At 34.2% G+C, this 16,664-nt stretch overlaps 1 protein-coding gene across 1 annotated transcript in view; it reads right to left on the bottom strand.

Annotated features, from left to right (window-relative positions):
- LOC114333037 (intermembrane lipid transfer protein VPS13B) overlaps positions 1 to 16,664 on the bottom strand; it is a 187,835-nt gene that overhangs the window by 109,499 nt on the left and 61,672 nt on the right. Inside the window, exons 16-19 of the mRNA XM_050655825.1 lie at positions 10,614 to 10,904; positions 8,610 to 9,041; positions 7,102 to 7,522; positions 5,755 to 6,023 (exon numbers count right to left, since the gene is read on the bottom strand). Coding sequence (XP_050511782.1) covers positions 5,755 to 6,023; positions 7,102 to 7,522; positions 8,610 to 9,041; positions 10,614 to 10,904 — 1,413 coding nt within the window. The remainder of the gene's footprint in view (positions 1 to 5,754; positions 6,024 to 7,101; positions 7,523 to 8,609; positions 9,042 to 10,613; positions 10,905 to 16,664) is intronic.

Consider the following 16,664-nt stretch of genomic DNA (forward strand, 5'->3'; position numbering starts at 1 on the left):
ACGGATAAAACAACAACGATCCTCTAACAAACTGGATACCGATTTTATTAGAAACAACAGTCAGGGGATTTCAAACAATTTAGAGAGCAATTTTAAGAATAGCGAACAACAAGAATCCATCGAGGATCATTGGAACCAAATCAAAACGATTATAAGCAACTCAACTCAAAACTTCAAAGAGAAAAATCAAAATCAAAAGAAGCAACAGTGGATGAACGATGAGATTTTGAATTTGATGGAAAAAAGACGCAAATTTAAGAATCAAAACATCGAAATGTATAAACGCATTAATAAAGAGATAAGGACTAAAATACGAGCGGCAAAAGAAATATACTTTGAAAAAAAATGTTTAGAAATTGAAGAGTTGCAGAGAAAACATGATTCATTTAATATGTATAAAAAAATAAAAGAACTCACCGGTCAGAACAAAAAACATGCAAATAACATCGTTGATAGAGACGGAAAACTGATTATCACTGATTTGGATAAAATAGACAGATGGAAAGAATACATTGAGGAACTGTTTAATGATGAAAGGCCCGAGCTTGAAATTAACGAAGTAGTTACAGGACCTGACATAACTATGGACGAAATTGAACAAGCAATAAGATTAGCAAAGACCAGAAAAGCGACGGGATCAGACGAAATACCGAATGAAATAATAAAGCTCTTCGAAAATTCAGGTAAAAGATCTCTCCTTCATCTTTTTAATAAAGTTTATCAAACTGGCTATATACCAACGGATTGGCTGCTGTCGACTTTTGTGACGATACTTAAAAAAGCAAACGCGAAAAGATGTAGTGACTACCGAACCATTAGCTTGATGAGTCACGTTTTAAAGATATTTCTACGAATTTTGCACTCTAGGATGTACCAAAAAATAGAAGAACAGCTTGGTGATACTCAGTTTGGATTCCGCAATAACCTTGGGACCAGAGAAGCACTGTTTAGTATTCAGGTTATGGTACAGAGATGCAGAGATGTCGGACATCCGGTTTATATGTGTTTCATTGACTTTGAGAAGGCCTTTGATCGGGTAAAACATACGGAAATGATTGCTATTCTTCAGAAAGTGGGTATTGATGATAAAGACCTACGCATTATCAAAAATCTTTACTGGCATCAACGTGCAAACATCAGGATTGGCTGGGACACGTCTGAAGAACTTCAAATACGAAGAGGAGTAAGGCAGGGCTGCATTTTGTCCCCACTAATATTTAACATCTATTCTGAGTTTGTTTTCAATAAAGCAGTGGATAATGCTCAATGTGGTATCAAAATGAATGGCGTCAATATTAATAATTTGAGATATGCGGATGACACGGTGTTAATTGCGAGCAATTATGAAGAACTTCAACATCTGATTAATAGGATTACAACAACGTGTGATGAATATGGACTCAAGCTAAACACCGCAAAGACCAAGGTGATGGTTGTCAGTAAGACGCCAATACAACCGGAAGTAGTAACAGCTTATGGTGAACAATTAGAGAGAACTAACAGTATCACCTACCTTGGTTGTAATCTAAATGAGAACTGGGACATGAGCAAAGAAATTAGAATACGTATAGAGAAGGCCAGAGCTGCATTCTTTAAGATAAAGAAACTTTTATGTGGAAACAACATTACTTTGAATCTTAAAATTAGATTAGTGAGATGTTATGTGTTCTCTACTCTTTTGTACGGTGTCGAAGGTTGGACTTTAACAGATACTCTTCTCAAGAAATTGGAAGCCTTTGAAATTTGGGTATACCGAAGAATCCTACGAATAAGTTGGGTGGATAGAGTTCGTAACGAAGTTGTTTTGCACCGGATGGGAAAAGTCACAGAAGTCGTCAGAACAGTTAAAAATCGAAAACTTGAATATTTTGGCCATGTTATGCGACACCCAGAGAGATATAATATACTCCATTTAATAATTCAAGGCAAGGTAGACGGAAGAAGAGGGCCAGGTCGAAGAAGAACGTCATGGCTTAAAAACCTGAGAGAATGGTATAACAGATCCTCTGCATCCTTTTTCCGAGCTGCCGTTAACAAAATTGCTATAGCCAATTTGATAGCCAACGTTCGATAATCGAGCACGGCACATGAAGAAGAAGAAGAGCCAGTGAACCCTCTGACTAACTGTCTTCCTGTAAGGCTAGAAATTTGTATAGTGATAATTCATAGCACACCAAGGCTAAAAACCATGACCTGGCAGACATCAGCCCTGCACGTGTATCTACCAGATGAATCGAAAAGTGCATAGTTTAGGGGGAAAATAAGCTTTATCCTGTAAGGTTTAAATTTAAGTATGTGTTTCAGTAAGTCATTTAGAAGAAATGTGTACAATGCCAGGCGATTCTGAACAGCATAAGACCTTGCCAGGCGAGGGGAAAAATTAGGGGTTTTTCCTAAAATTATTGTTTTTGCATCGAACAAAGTTTTTTTGAATCATTCCAAACAGAAAAGGTCTTTAGTGATTTTTCTCTTAGGTTAATAGTTTTTGTTATATCAGCGATTAAACATTTTGAAAATTGCGAAATCGGCCATTTTTAACCCTAAATCGGACATTTAACTAAAAATTTAAATGTTGCCAAGGTAGGTAGATATTCCTTAAACATTGATTGATGAAATCCCGAAGAGTGTTTTGCAATACAATATCGAAAACCCCTTTGTTTTTTAATTGCTAATCAAGCGGGCGCGACACTGTAATATAAGTGAGGACGTTTGAGTTTGTATAAATTCATTATCTCGAGAATGAGCAAATTTGAAGAGAAATCCTCAGACAGGTCGATTTTTATTTTTAAATTATCATCCATCTGGGCGCGTCATCCATCTGGGCGCGATGACGTAATCGATGATTTTTTTTAAATGAGAGTAGGGGGTCGTGTGATAGATCATTTGAAAGGTTATTTAATTCTCTATTCAGTAATATAAACATGAACATAATTATTTATACAGGGTGTACAAAAAATTGTTTTCTTCTTTTTGTCTAAATTAATTTAATAAAAAAATGTTTTTTTTTGTACACCCTGTACAAATAATTTTGCTAATGTTTATATTACTGAATAGAGAATTAAATAACTTTTCAAATGAGCTATTACAAAACCCCTACTCTCATTTAAAAAAATCATCGATTACGTCATCACGCCCAGACGGATGACGTCACTAGTATTATATATATGCCAAAAAGTTCTAATTTAAGAATAAAAATCGACCTGTCTGAGGATTTCTCTTCAAATTTGCCCATTCTCGTGATAATGAATTTATGCAAACTCAAACGTCCTCACTTACACTACAGTGTCGCGCCCGCTTGATTAGCAATTAAAAAACAAAGGGGTTTTCGATATTGTATTGCAAAAAACTCTTCGGGATTTCATCAATCAATGTTTAAAGAATATCTACCTACCTTGGCAACATTGCAATTTTTAGTTAAATGTCCGATTTAGGGTTCAAAACAAAAACTATTAACCTAAGAGGAAAAAACCTTTTCTGTTTGGAATGATTCAAAAAACCTAAAAAAACTTGGTTCGATGCAAAAAAAATAATTTTAGGAAAAACCCCTAATCTTTCCCCTCGCCTGGCAAGGTCTTATGCTGTTCAGAATCGCCTGGCATTGTACACATTTCTTCTAAATGACTTACTCAAACACATACTTAAATTTAAATCTTACAGGAGAAAGTTTCTTTTCCCCTAAACTATTCAGTTTTCGATTCACCTGGTAGATACGCGTGCACGGCTGATGCCTGCCAGGTCATGGTTTTTAGCCTTGGTGTGCTATGAATTATCACTATACAAATTTCTAGCCTTACAGGAAGACCGTTAGTCGGAGGGTTCACTAGCTCTTAGACTATAAACAAACTGTTCAAATTGAGTATTGATTTAAAAAATAGAAGAAAGTAGGAAAGTGAAAAGTAAAAAGTAAAAATATATTTTCACAATCTTCAGGTTTCTCAATTCAGGAATGGAATTTATATATTACAAGATTGTTGTAACTAGTGTACTGAAAATGGTGAAAATTACAGTAACATCCGTTATTCTGACGATTTTAAATACCTAGGATGTTGGATAAACGAGACACTAAATCCGGATGAAGAAATTAAAACTCGTATAGAAATTGCAAGAGGAGCATTTATGAAACTTAGATCTATTCTGAGCAACTCTCAGCTGAACTTACAACTAAGAATTAAGTTCCTAAAATGTTATGTGTATCCTGTATTACTATATGGATGTGAAACCTGGATCATGAAGGTTAACATGATGAACAAATTAGAAGCCTTTGAGATGTGGCCGTATCGTAGAATGCTCAGAATATCTTGGGTTCAACGCATTTCAAACAGAGAAGTCTTAAACAGAGTACGTCAAGGCGAAGGTGACTTAATGAAGATGATAAAAAAGAGAAAACTTGAATATCTGGGGCATATAATGAGAGGTAGCAGATACAGGATGCTACAGTTAATACTCAATGGAAAGATCGACGGAAAAAGAGGAATTGGTCGAGGGAAATATTCATGGCTCCGAAACCTTCGTCAATGGACTGGCTTATCAGAAGATCAATTGTTACATGCCGCACAAGATCGAGAACGATATCGGCAAATTGTTATGGAAGCTACCCACACCTAAAAATTTGGGCACGGTACTTAAAGAAGAAGATTCTGACGATACAGTCATTATCGCTGAAAGTGAGAAATACCTGCAGACGCTACTAAACACAATTTATGATACTGGGGAACAGTTTGGTTGAACAATAATCATAAAAAAACAAAAACCATGGTTATCAGTAAAAGGAGCAAACTTATTATAAGGATCCAGATAAAAAATGAAGATATTGAGCAAGTGGACAAAATGAAATACTTAGGAGTCTGGATTACGGAAGATCTAAATCCGAAATTAGAAATTTGATCAAGAAGAATAGAGCAATCAAGAGCAGCTTTTTTGAAGATAAGGAAATTTCTGAGTAACCAAAGACTCAATCTGCAAATCCGATATCGGATGGTAAAATGTTATATCCAAGTCTTCTTTATGGTGTCGAAGCCTGGACTGTTAATGGTGACTTAATGAGAAAGCTGGAAGCTTTTGAGATGTAGCTTTTTAGGAGAATTTTGAAAATACCATGAATACCAGAATGGGAAGAGACAGAACTTTTGACTACCATTGAAAGGCGAAAGACAGCATTTTTGGGGCACATACTTAGAATGATAAGTACGAGTTGTTGCAGTTAATTACGAAGGGTAAAATTGAAGGAAAAAGGGGTCCTGGTAGACGACAAATATCCTGGGTGAAAAACATTCGCGACTGGACCAGGTTAAACACACAGACGCTTTAAAAAAAGCAGAACATAGAGACGAATTTGCAATGGTTATAGCCAACCTTCATTAGTGGAGACGGCAATAGAAAAAGAAAAAAGAATGTATTGAAGTTCAGGAAGATTATAATATAATATTATAATACAATATAACATCGTGTTTTATACAACGAAAATTTTTTTGAACAACTTATATTGTGCTACCTATTCTGCCCTACTAAGAAAGAACCCCGTATCTCCAAAATTTCAAAATTTGAGATATTTGCACCATATGAATAATTATGATTTATATAACATATTCACATAGAGGAAACCCCGTATTTTACATTTCTAAATATTTTATGAAATGAAATAGTTTCCTCGTAAACGCCAAAAATGACTATTCTCGTCTTTCTCAAAACTAGCTATAGTGGAGATACGGGGTTTTTTCTTAGTAGGGCAGTATTGTGCCTAATAAAAAATGTTACCTATAGGTTGTATATTTACAACTATTTCTGTAATGTAACGACTCTGTGACAGTAATTGTGGATTTAAAGATTCTCCTCTTTTCGGTTCTTTATGATGACGTTTCTGTACTGCCCCCCATAAAGTGTGCGTGTGTTGGCAGCTTGCTCTCGTTATTGTAATACTTATAAAGCCGTTATCTTCATGCCTTTGGGTAGCAGCCACATCTTCCCTTAACCGCATGACTATTCCCGAAAATGGTCCAGGTTGCCAGTCCGAAGTTGGTGTGAACCTAAAAAAATAGAAATCTTGTGAATGTTGGTCCAAAATGTTTAGCAGATAATATAAGCAACTCACTTTAAATGTATGAAGAAAACAAATACTCAGCTTTTATGTAATTTAATGCTCAAGCAGTACTTCGAGTACATGGAAAGGCTTTGAACATAAAAAAAACAAAAATCATGATTGCCAGTAAGAACAAGATCGAAGGCGAAAGAATCTAGGTTAATCTTTAACACATTCAGTCCCGGTATTATAATTTTTTTTCTTGTCCATTCGTCAGCATATTTTTTTCATCACTGTCATGTGGCATTAGAGTGATGGTTGCCTATAAAATGTATTGTATCAACTTTAAACTACCAAAGTCAGTTGTGATTTGGTAGGGAAGTCTCTATGACTCAGAGAAGGCAAGTGACTTGTGTCTACATTTGCTGTAACAAAGGATCCTGCCGGGATGGAAATATGGTTCAAAGATATTCCAAGAGATCGCTGGGAGCCAAATGACAAAGCAGCAGCTGTATGTATGAAACATATGTATGGATATACAATTCTAAGAAGTTAATCCTTCAAAAATCATACATCTGGAAAAGTAGTATGTACAACAAGTACAGATGAAATTCTCAAAATTAGTACCAATGCCGTGCCAACTATTTTTTCACAATATATCTTCATAAATGAAAATATTCGTTTCGTTTTGATTCAATTCGAGTCTCTTGCCATCCTCTGACACCGATGTTTCGGAATCTATTCCTTTTCAAAGAGGCTTCGCAAGAAGACTGATTTGGATCAAAACGAAACGAGAAGATAATGCAAATATTAAAATATTTACAGTGACCTCTAACGGGGAACGATGAAATGAGTAAATACTAATTACTCATTTTATCGTTTTACTCATATCTTCATACTTGTCCCGCCTAGAAGTGAAGAAAAAGAATTCAGACTCCACAAGACATGAGAATCTGCATGCCATTTCAAGGCCATTTAGATGCAATTGACGATTTTCTTGAAAGTTACCTAAGAGATAGCTCATGGAATACATAAATTGTTATCAATATTATGACATATTTTAATCGAACAAACTTCCGACTTACCTTTTATAATGTTGAATGGACACCGACCCAATTTTGCTCTTGAGCTTTAAATAAACACTTTGAAAATCCAACGAACTAACAATATCTTCGGCATCGACGACAAGTTTCAAACGAGGCTGTGGTGGTGCCAGATTGTCACTCAAAGTGTCTTTGCACTCGCTTGACAATAATTCTATAGTAAACCTGGTAATTGTCCACTGAACCCAAGCCGTCAGTCTAGCAGTCTCGTCGGTAGTTTCTTGCTGGGATAACGTCGCAATAGGTGGGGTTCTGTCACTAGTCGAATCAAGCGTATTTTCTTTTAATATGGTTGGAGACATTGTCGAACTCTTACTAAGGACAGGTGGTAGAGCGTCTGGAGTTTTCGGAACAACATTCGGCGCCGTTTCAGGCATAAGATTGCTAGCTACTTCCATGAGACCTACAAAGTATTAATATTTAGCAAAAAAATATTTGGCACCAGAAATAAAAAAAAAATGACAAACATTTCTATAACCTCCTAGATACTTGTTTGTTGATTTCTTATTATTGATCTTAGTGCTGTTCTTGCTCTTCATCATCACCAGCATTATTCAGCCATTTTATTTCGCTGTCGGAAATAAGGCCCCTTCTTAACGTTTCTAAGTCATTGATTCCTCTTGTCAGCTCTTGATCTTCATTCTACAATATTTTTTTACCGCCTGTAGTCTTTTTGGGCCAGGTTGATCACACAGTAAAATTTTCAAAAGGAAATATTTACCAAAGATACAGCGAGGTAAAGTTGAAAAATCATCAAAATTGATTTTTCGGATTTTTGCATAAAATTTGATTTTTGAACATGTTCCACCAATTCTAGATAAAAATAAACTTCATATTCTGATTAAGCGACTTCGAAAACATAAAGAATGACCAAAATTGGTCATTCACCTTAAAGTTGATTTTTATGGTCGGTATAACGTAATTTTACGAGTTGCTGCCGCTCGCCTATAAAATCAATACTCTTACTAAAGCTTTCCCAAGAACAATGCGGATTCGTCCCAAATAGGGGCACAAGAGAATACATTCTTAATATTCGGCAAATTAAATAAAAACCCCTAGAATTTAATTTAATATAGAAACATATTTTGTGCTTTGTTGACTACTCTAAGGCTACAGGAGAATGGGTACAAACCAGAAAATCTAATCTATTTATTAAAAGAACTGTATGCAAATAGTAGCGCCAATGTAAGAGTTAATAACACGCATTCGAAAAACTTCAATTTGAAATCTGGACTTCGGCAGGGATGTAAAATATCCCCCATTCTATTCAATGTATACAGCGAACACATTATGCGTCACGTTTATGAGAAATAGCAAGGTGAAGCAACAATAAGAGGACGAAAAATCAATAACCGTTAATGCTTTGTATTAAAACATCCATTAAAACATTAATGTCCTGTATTTTGATACCGATTTCCGAAGTAAAATTGTGACTTATTCCCAACTAAAATAGTAAATTGTAATACTGAATGTCTTTGGGTTTTACTTACCATAGAGAATACTTGCAAAAAGGTACACCTGAACTTCAGAGGTAGAAATAACAATCGGAGTCATGTCTATATGAACACAAACACCAATGCAACCAATATCCGGTTTACTGGTGTCCAAGTTTACTTCACCCTCAGGTTTATTTGGCTTCGTAGAGAGCCCAACGGTAGCATTCAAAGAAACCGGTTTCAAGAATGTCAACTTTTTACCGAATTGAATGGTGTAACAGCTCATGTCTGATATAGACATTGTCCAGGGAAAACTTGATTTCTCAGAAGTCCATATTGTATCGGGTAGAGTCACTGGAAGTGTGTTTAAATACTTTTTTATACTTTGTCGATGAGCGCTACGGATGTTTGCTAAAGGCAATGTTATTATCAAGATATCCGGAGGTTGTTCTTTGTTGACAGCTGACTCAACGGCCTCTTGGATCCCTATAAAATAAAATATATAAAATAAACATACCAATAATAATAATTCTTAATCGTAGGGGAGCCCAAGCGGGGATTTTTGCAGTTACTCGAGCGCGTCAGATAATCATATGGGGAGAAACCTTGTGCCCTGTAATTGTATCCCTAACATATATTGGATCTGAATACAGGGGAGTTCGTTAAGGGGGCTTGAAAAAAAAATCTATCCTTAGAAAAACTCGAAATCGTCAGATTAAGATAAGGTAAGTTAAGTACATGCAAAAGAGTGTATATTTCAAAAATCTGACGGTTTGAGCGGGGGCGTAAGGAAATGGGTGAGTCACAAAGTTTCACAAGAAAAAAGCTAATATTTCGAGAAATAAACGTGAGATCGAAAAACTAAAAAATAGTTGTTCAATATTTTTCAAAAATCTATCGAATGGTACCAAACACCTAAACTCTGCCATGTAAGGTTCTACCTACAATTTTGTCACCTAAACTCTGCCATGTAAGGTTCTACCTACAATTTTCCAACCAATATGGTTGATGTCATGTGATGCCAGGGGTTAATCTGAAAATATTTGTAACATCCTTCAAAATCTGATAAAATAATGTAACCCCAACCGTTTAAAATCAATTTAAGGGTTTATACCCATACATTTTGGTGGCTTAAAGCATGTAAACCTGTGATAACACTGATGATGGAATATTGATTCCGAAAACGTTTTGTGATACAGCCCTTTTTAGGGATTTTAAATACATATACCTTTTACAAAATAAGGTTTTTATTTTTGTGATTTATGGTATACAGCCAGTACAGGAATTTTTCCTTGTGATATTTTTAAAAATATAGTGTTTGATAAAATACATAAAACAGAAAAAAAAATTAGACCTGCAGCCATCTCCAACAAAAAGTTATACGCTTTTTTCAAAAAATAAATAAATTTTTTTTGAGGTTATGTACAGTCAACCTACGGATCTATAAAAAATACACATGTTTTGTAAAAGCCTCAACTATGCCTGTGAATTTTTTGAAATTTTAAAATTGATTGCATCCCATCTAAAAAAAAAAACGAAAAATGAAGTTTTTGATGGGGAAGAGGGAAGGGGTGGTGAGTTAAAATTAGGCTGAGTCTTATTTTCGAATCACATAGAACTTAAAAAAATGAAAAAGATTGAATTTTGGTAGTGAGGGAGGTTACCTTTTAATTTATTTTTCTCGTCGACAAGTAGAAAGTTTGATGCGCCACTGTCGGCGCATGTGCTACTAAAAAGTGACGGCACCGTGTTCATACGTTTTCTTTTAGGTTTAACTATTTAAGTTATAGGCTCTTATCGTGCTTAAAATAATTAGCAAATTTCATCTATACTAGCTCCTAGTCTATAAATCGAAATGGATTAACTAAAGTTTAAAGAATAAATTTTGTGTTCTTTGTAAGTATTTAACGGAAATTTCTCATTTGACTGAAACATGTAAAGATTCTTGGTAAATCATGGTAAATTTCGTAAATGAATTTTCAAACCGTGCAATTTTGCAATAATTCCTCTTTCACTGATTAATAAAAATAATTTAATTACTTATAATTAAGTTTGTACCTTGAGATCCGATCGCAGATAGTGACCCCAATGGAAAATAAATAGTACACTGAGAAATATCTCCACACAGAAACACTCCTTTCCAAACATCGAACCACTTCTTCAAAAAATTATATATCTTCTCTTGGATATCCACAGTTTCTTCTCGGGTTACTTGTACTTTCTGTGGAATGTACAAATGTTCTCGGTCAGAACTGCTATGCACGGATTCTATTTGACTAGATACTTTACGAGGAGTTTCTGCAACGCTGCTACTGACATCGGAAACGTTTTTGGTTTTGGGACCACATTCTAAAAGAAAAACAGCAGCTTTTATTTAATTATTCAAAAAGTTAAATAAACTCTAAAAACATAACAAATAGTGGACTAGCTTAGCTATTTTTAACTTAAAAATAACTGTATTTATAAGCAACGAGAAACCTAAAAGATTTCAAAATCTAAAAGATTTCTTAAGTTGGAAAAAAAATTCTGATTTTCACCTGTACCTCATCTTTGTATAATTTGAAAGGAAAAAGGGTGACAAATGAATATACCTGGGTGTTATGTTCGTGTAAAACTCCCTTAACCATGAATGTAGGTTGGTACTACTGTCATCTGAACGACAGCTGTCACATACTTAATACTGCGACACGATACACTCAACCAGAGATAGGATGGTACACATTTGTGGGCGGATCCTCCTTGGCGCGAAATACGTCACTCACAGAGTTGTTTTAAAAGTTAGCTTGCAGTACACATATATAGTTAACATACGTTTTCGCTTATAAATTCGTTTAATTGTGTTTTTTGAGGTTTTTTTAAATATTTCGTTTTAAATAGGACTTTTCCACACTTCTTATTTGTTGTGAGCTTCCGTCATATTATGTCGTATATTAATATTATACACGGATTATACGACATATGACCGAAGCTTGAAACAAATTCCACTTAAAATATTTCATTTTTTAGTTACATTTTTAAAGCCTAAACATTCTATTGTTTATGCAAAAGATCTGATTCATTTTGAAGGGCCCAGGATTATATCGTAAATATTAATTTTTAATTAAATTTATGTTTATGAAGAATGCGATGAAAAATTATAAACGGTCATTAAAAAAGAGGTCACGTTGTACGACAATTCAAATCAGCTGACCGGACATTTACAAAATTACTCACTGCACTAAAAAACATCTGACCTTTCTGACCTTCATCAACAGAAAGCGAACGTGTGTTTATAATTTCAGCAAATTTCTGTACAAAAAAGGAATCAGCTGGAAAGATCAAACACTGAACAATTTATGTTTTCCTAAAACTTATTTCAATAATAAAAACAACGAAAATTCAGATTAAACACAAATTTATAATTTTCCTGTTTCTAAATATGTTCAATATTTAATCAAATTTATACGTTTTAATACTAATTGCATTGAAAAATAATGAAGATAAAATAGAAAAATAAAAAAGAGAGTGAAAAATAATCAAAAACCAATTTCTTCTCTTCATTTTTAAATTTCCCGATTTCCGGGAAATCATAGGGGGCGGGAAATGGAGCTCTAACTGTAAAAGATACAGAATGGAGTTAAATGATCTGGCAGGATTCATTTGCCATAAATTTAAGAACGACTTATCATTGCAAAGTTCGTCGAGTGCATCATTTACGTGGATAGATCATTTGAGCGAGGGTGGTTTGTCAAAACCATCTTCTGCATTCATGAATGCCATTGAGAGTCTCAACAGGGTATTTTTTGCTGCACATAATAAAGATGGATTAGTATGTGGTGAAAATTTCATAAAAAGTCTTTTGTTGCAAAGTGTAGATATTCAATGCCCCGAAAAGGCAAAACGCTTGTTCTTTAGAGCAAGAATGTTCATTCGCATAAAAGAACTAAATAGATCAATTACCCTCCAGAGAGCTACCAAAAGAAAATGGAAAAAAATTTTGGCCTAGAAAACAATAAAAAGCTCTTAATAATGTGTATATGGGATTGAGCTACAATTGTTGGTGTAACGAAAATTACATTTCTTAAATACTACCGTTTGAGTTTCGATTTCCATTCCGGAAATCGCGAAAATTAAAAGTTAAAAGAAAATTACCTAAGTGTTGAAAATTCTGCGAAACTGTAGTAACCGTCTCGTAACCCCGTTCAGGTTACAAGAATTTTCCCAGAATTTTCAACACCTAATTTTCTTTTAAATTTTAATTTTCAAAGATTCAAGCTCGACTCTTCAATACGATTTGATTGATATGTCACAGGTACTATTTCTGCAATTATATTATATGGCACTTCCGGTTAGAACTTTTTAACCGAAAATTATAGGTATAATAACCAAAAGTATCTCTACATTTATTCTCATTTTGCTAAGGCACGTCAAATAATATATCGCTTTAAAACGGTAGGTACTTCCGGTTGCAACTCTAAAACCGGAAGTCCGATGTCAAATGTCTTATCTTTAACACCATCCTTGGGTTATAAGCTTTCATTCGACATCTCACTTGTCATTCTATCTGTATTAGTAACGGAGGAGTTATATTCACGGATGGACGGACAGACAGTCATGAAAACGGAAGTATATATTTGTTCTCGTCTTGCTAAAGCGGATCGAATAATATATCGCTTGTACTATTCCGGTGACTTTAAAACAGTACTTCCGGTTGCAACTCGAAAACCGGAAGTCCTAGGTCAAATTTCTCACCTTTAGTACCATCCTTATAATATAAGCTTTCATTCGACACCTCACTTGTCATTCTACCTGGTATAATGACGGAAGAATTGTGTCTACGGACGGACGTACGGACAGACATACGTAAATAATTCAACGTTTTCACATTTTTTCAAAATTGGGTGAAAACAACATGCATATTTTATTTAAACTACTGTATATGCGCATATTTCATACGTTTTTATTAGCATACTTGCCTAAGTTTAGTAATAAGTGTAGGAATAAAACTTTTATTTATACAAACGTTAATTCGAAAACAGCACTTATTTATTTCATGTTCTCTATTCAAACCTAACTAAATATTTAAAATAATGCTCGAACATATTTTGTAATTATGTACTTGTTTAGTTTTTAAGTTACTTATACAAATTTATTTGGTCTTTTAAATACCTTTTTTAATTTTAATTTGTGGGTAATTATTTTAAAATTTCTTGGACAAAAAGTTGTATTTACATATATAGTAACTTCTGTGTAAATTTCAGATTTTTACCTTTTGTAATTTGAATAAAATAAGAGAAGTTTGACGTTATTTATATTGGTTTCTTTATATCTCGCCAGCGATTACTCTGTGAGTGACGTCATGCGCTCGGCAGACGAAAACTCGTTTTTAGGAACATCCGGGCCTGATACTGCGATAGAAAATGGAAACCATGTGCATAATTCTTTAAAATAAAGTATTTTACATCGAGTATTATTTCATTACAAATACTTACGTCCTTTAAGTACAAAGGACTTGACATTTGGCGACGAGGATAATGGATACAAATATTACAGACACTACATCAACTACAACGTTCCAACTACAGCCGGTACAAACACGAGTTCCTCGACTACAACTGCGATAGTTGCACCTGCTACAGCTCCAGTAATGTCTACACAAGTTTCTACATTCCAGTTTTCCGTTGAACCTTTTAACCAGACAGCTACAAAATGGTCCAGGTGGGTAAAACGGCTGGAAGGAGCATACAAAGTTTTTAAAATTCCAGAGGAAATGAAATTGCCCTATTTACTACATTACATGGGGTCGGAAGCATACGATACACTGTGCGATAAACTAGCTCCAGAGGTCCCTGAAGACAAGTCATATGAGGATACAGTTAAGTTAATGGATAATTTTTACAACCCTGCACCACTTGAAATTGCTGAAATATTTAGGTTTCAATCAAAAAGACAAGCAGAAGGCGAAAGTATACAAGAATACCTACATTCTCTACAGAAACTTGCCATAAACTGCAACTTTTCCACATATTTAAAAAGTGCTATACGAAATCAGTTTGTTTTTGGTTTACAGTCAAAGAGGATTCAAGCCAGACTATTAGAAACAAAGGGATTGGACTTGGACCGAGCCGTAGAAATTGCAGCAAGCATGGAAACTTCAGAAAAGGATAGTAATCAATTTTCTCACAACAATAATTACAATCAGGCTAGTATAAATGTTTTAAATGCGAAAGCAAAAAGTTTTCATAAAAATACAAACACTAGTAAATTTAATGATAATAATACAGTAAATAATCATAGTAGCTCTCCTAATAATACTTTTACAATGTCAAATAACCGTAATAGGGCTTGTTATAGATGCGGAGACACCTCGCATTTAGCCGATAAATGTAATAAAAAGCATTTAATCTGTAACTTTTGTAAAAACGTCGGACACATTCAAAAAGTTTGTTTAAAGGCACAACAAAATTCACACAGGCAAGTAAATTCAGTAAACTCTGCTCAAGAGGTCTTAGAAGTAAATGCTGGAAATTGCAAAGATAAATTTTTTATAAATTTAAAAGTGAATGGTAATATTTTAAATTTTGAAATTGATTCTGGCGCTGCTGTTACAATCATAAATAAAAATATATTTGAAAAATATTTTCCTGCATTACAATTACAAAAATCGGATGTTAAATTAACTACATACTGCAAAAATAATTTGAATGTTTTAGGTTTAGTTTCAGTGGAGGTTGAGCACCAGGAATTAAAGCACACTCTAAAGTTGTATGTGGTGGATGGTGATGGCTACTCACTGGTTGGTCGAGAGTGGATACATGCTCTGGAAATCAATTTACATCAGGTAAATACAATTCTACATGAAAATTTTGAAATTGCAACTTTGTTAGATAAATATAAACATTTATTTGAAAAGTCAGTTGGTGAAATAAAAGGGTTAGAGGCTGAAATTTATCTAAAACCTGGTACTAAAGCAAAATTTTGTAAGGCCCGTCCTGTAGCTTTTGCATTACGCCCTAAAGTTGAGGCAGAATTAGAGTCCTTAGTAAATCAGGGAGTCTTAAAGAAAGTAGCATTTTCGGACTGGGCAACTCCTATTGTTCCTGTAGTTAAACAAAATGGGGACATACGCATTTGTGGTGATTTTAAAATCACATTAAACCCTTGCATTGAAGTGGATGAATACCCTTTACCTACACCAGATGACCTACTTTCCCAATTAGCAGGTGGGGACAAATATACAAAAATAGATATTACGAAAGCTTACTTACACTTGCCAATAAAAGATGAAATGAAACATTTACTTACATTAAACACCCATAAAGGTTTATTTCAACCAAATCGATTAATGTTTGGAATTGCTAGTGCTCCTGCCAAATGGCAACGTTTAATGGAGCAAATGCTACAAGGAATAGATGGTATTTCAATATTTCAGGATGATATAAGAATTACAGCTCCAAATAATACCTTACATTTACAAAGACTTGAACAAGTTTTAAAGAAATTATCTGAACATAATTTACATATAAATTTGGATAAAAGCGAATTTTTCAAAGACGAGATTGACTACTGTGGATATAAGATGAGTAAAACGGGTGTGTCTACTAGTGCAGATAAGGTAACTGCAATTGCAAATGCTCCAATACCTACAAACAGAACTCAAGTTCGGAGTTTCTGTGGCCTAATTAATTATTACAGACGTTTTTTAAAAGATACTTCTACAATTTTACAACCATTAAATAATTTACTTAAAAAGAATGTCAATTTTAAATGGTCGAATACTTGTCAAACTGCGTTTGACAAAGCAAAAAAACTCATTTGTTCTAGAAATGTTTTATGTCACTATGACCCAAATTTACCATTAGTCCTAGCAACTGATGCATCACCCTATGGGGTAGGTGCAGTACTTTCACATATCTTTTCAGATGGTACAGAGAGACCCTTACAGTTTGCTTCTCAAACTCTTACTACTACACAGCAAAGGTACTCACAAATAGACAAAGAAGCTTACAGCATAATTTTTGGAGTAAAAAAATTTTACAATTATTTATGTGCTAGGAAATTTACTTTGCTCACTGATCATAAACCGTTAGTTCAAATTTTTGCACCTGATAAAAGCCTACCAGTTTTAAG

Source organism: Diabrotica virgifera, chromosome 7, assembly GCF_917563875.1.
Source record: "Diabrotica virgifera virgifera chromosome 7, PGI_DIABVI_V3a".
Classification (NCBI taxonomy): Eukaryota; Metazoa; Arthropoda; class Insecta; order Coleoptera; family Chrysomelidae; genus Diabrotica; species Diabrotica virgifera.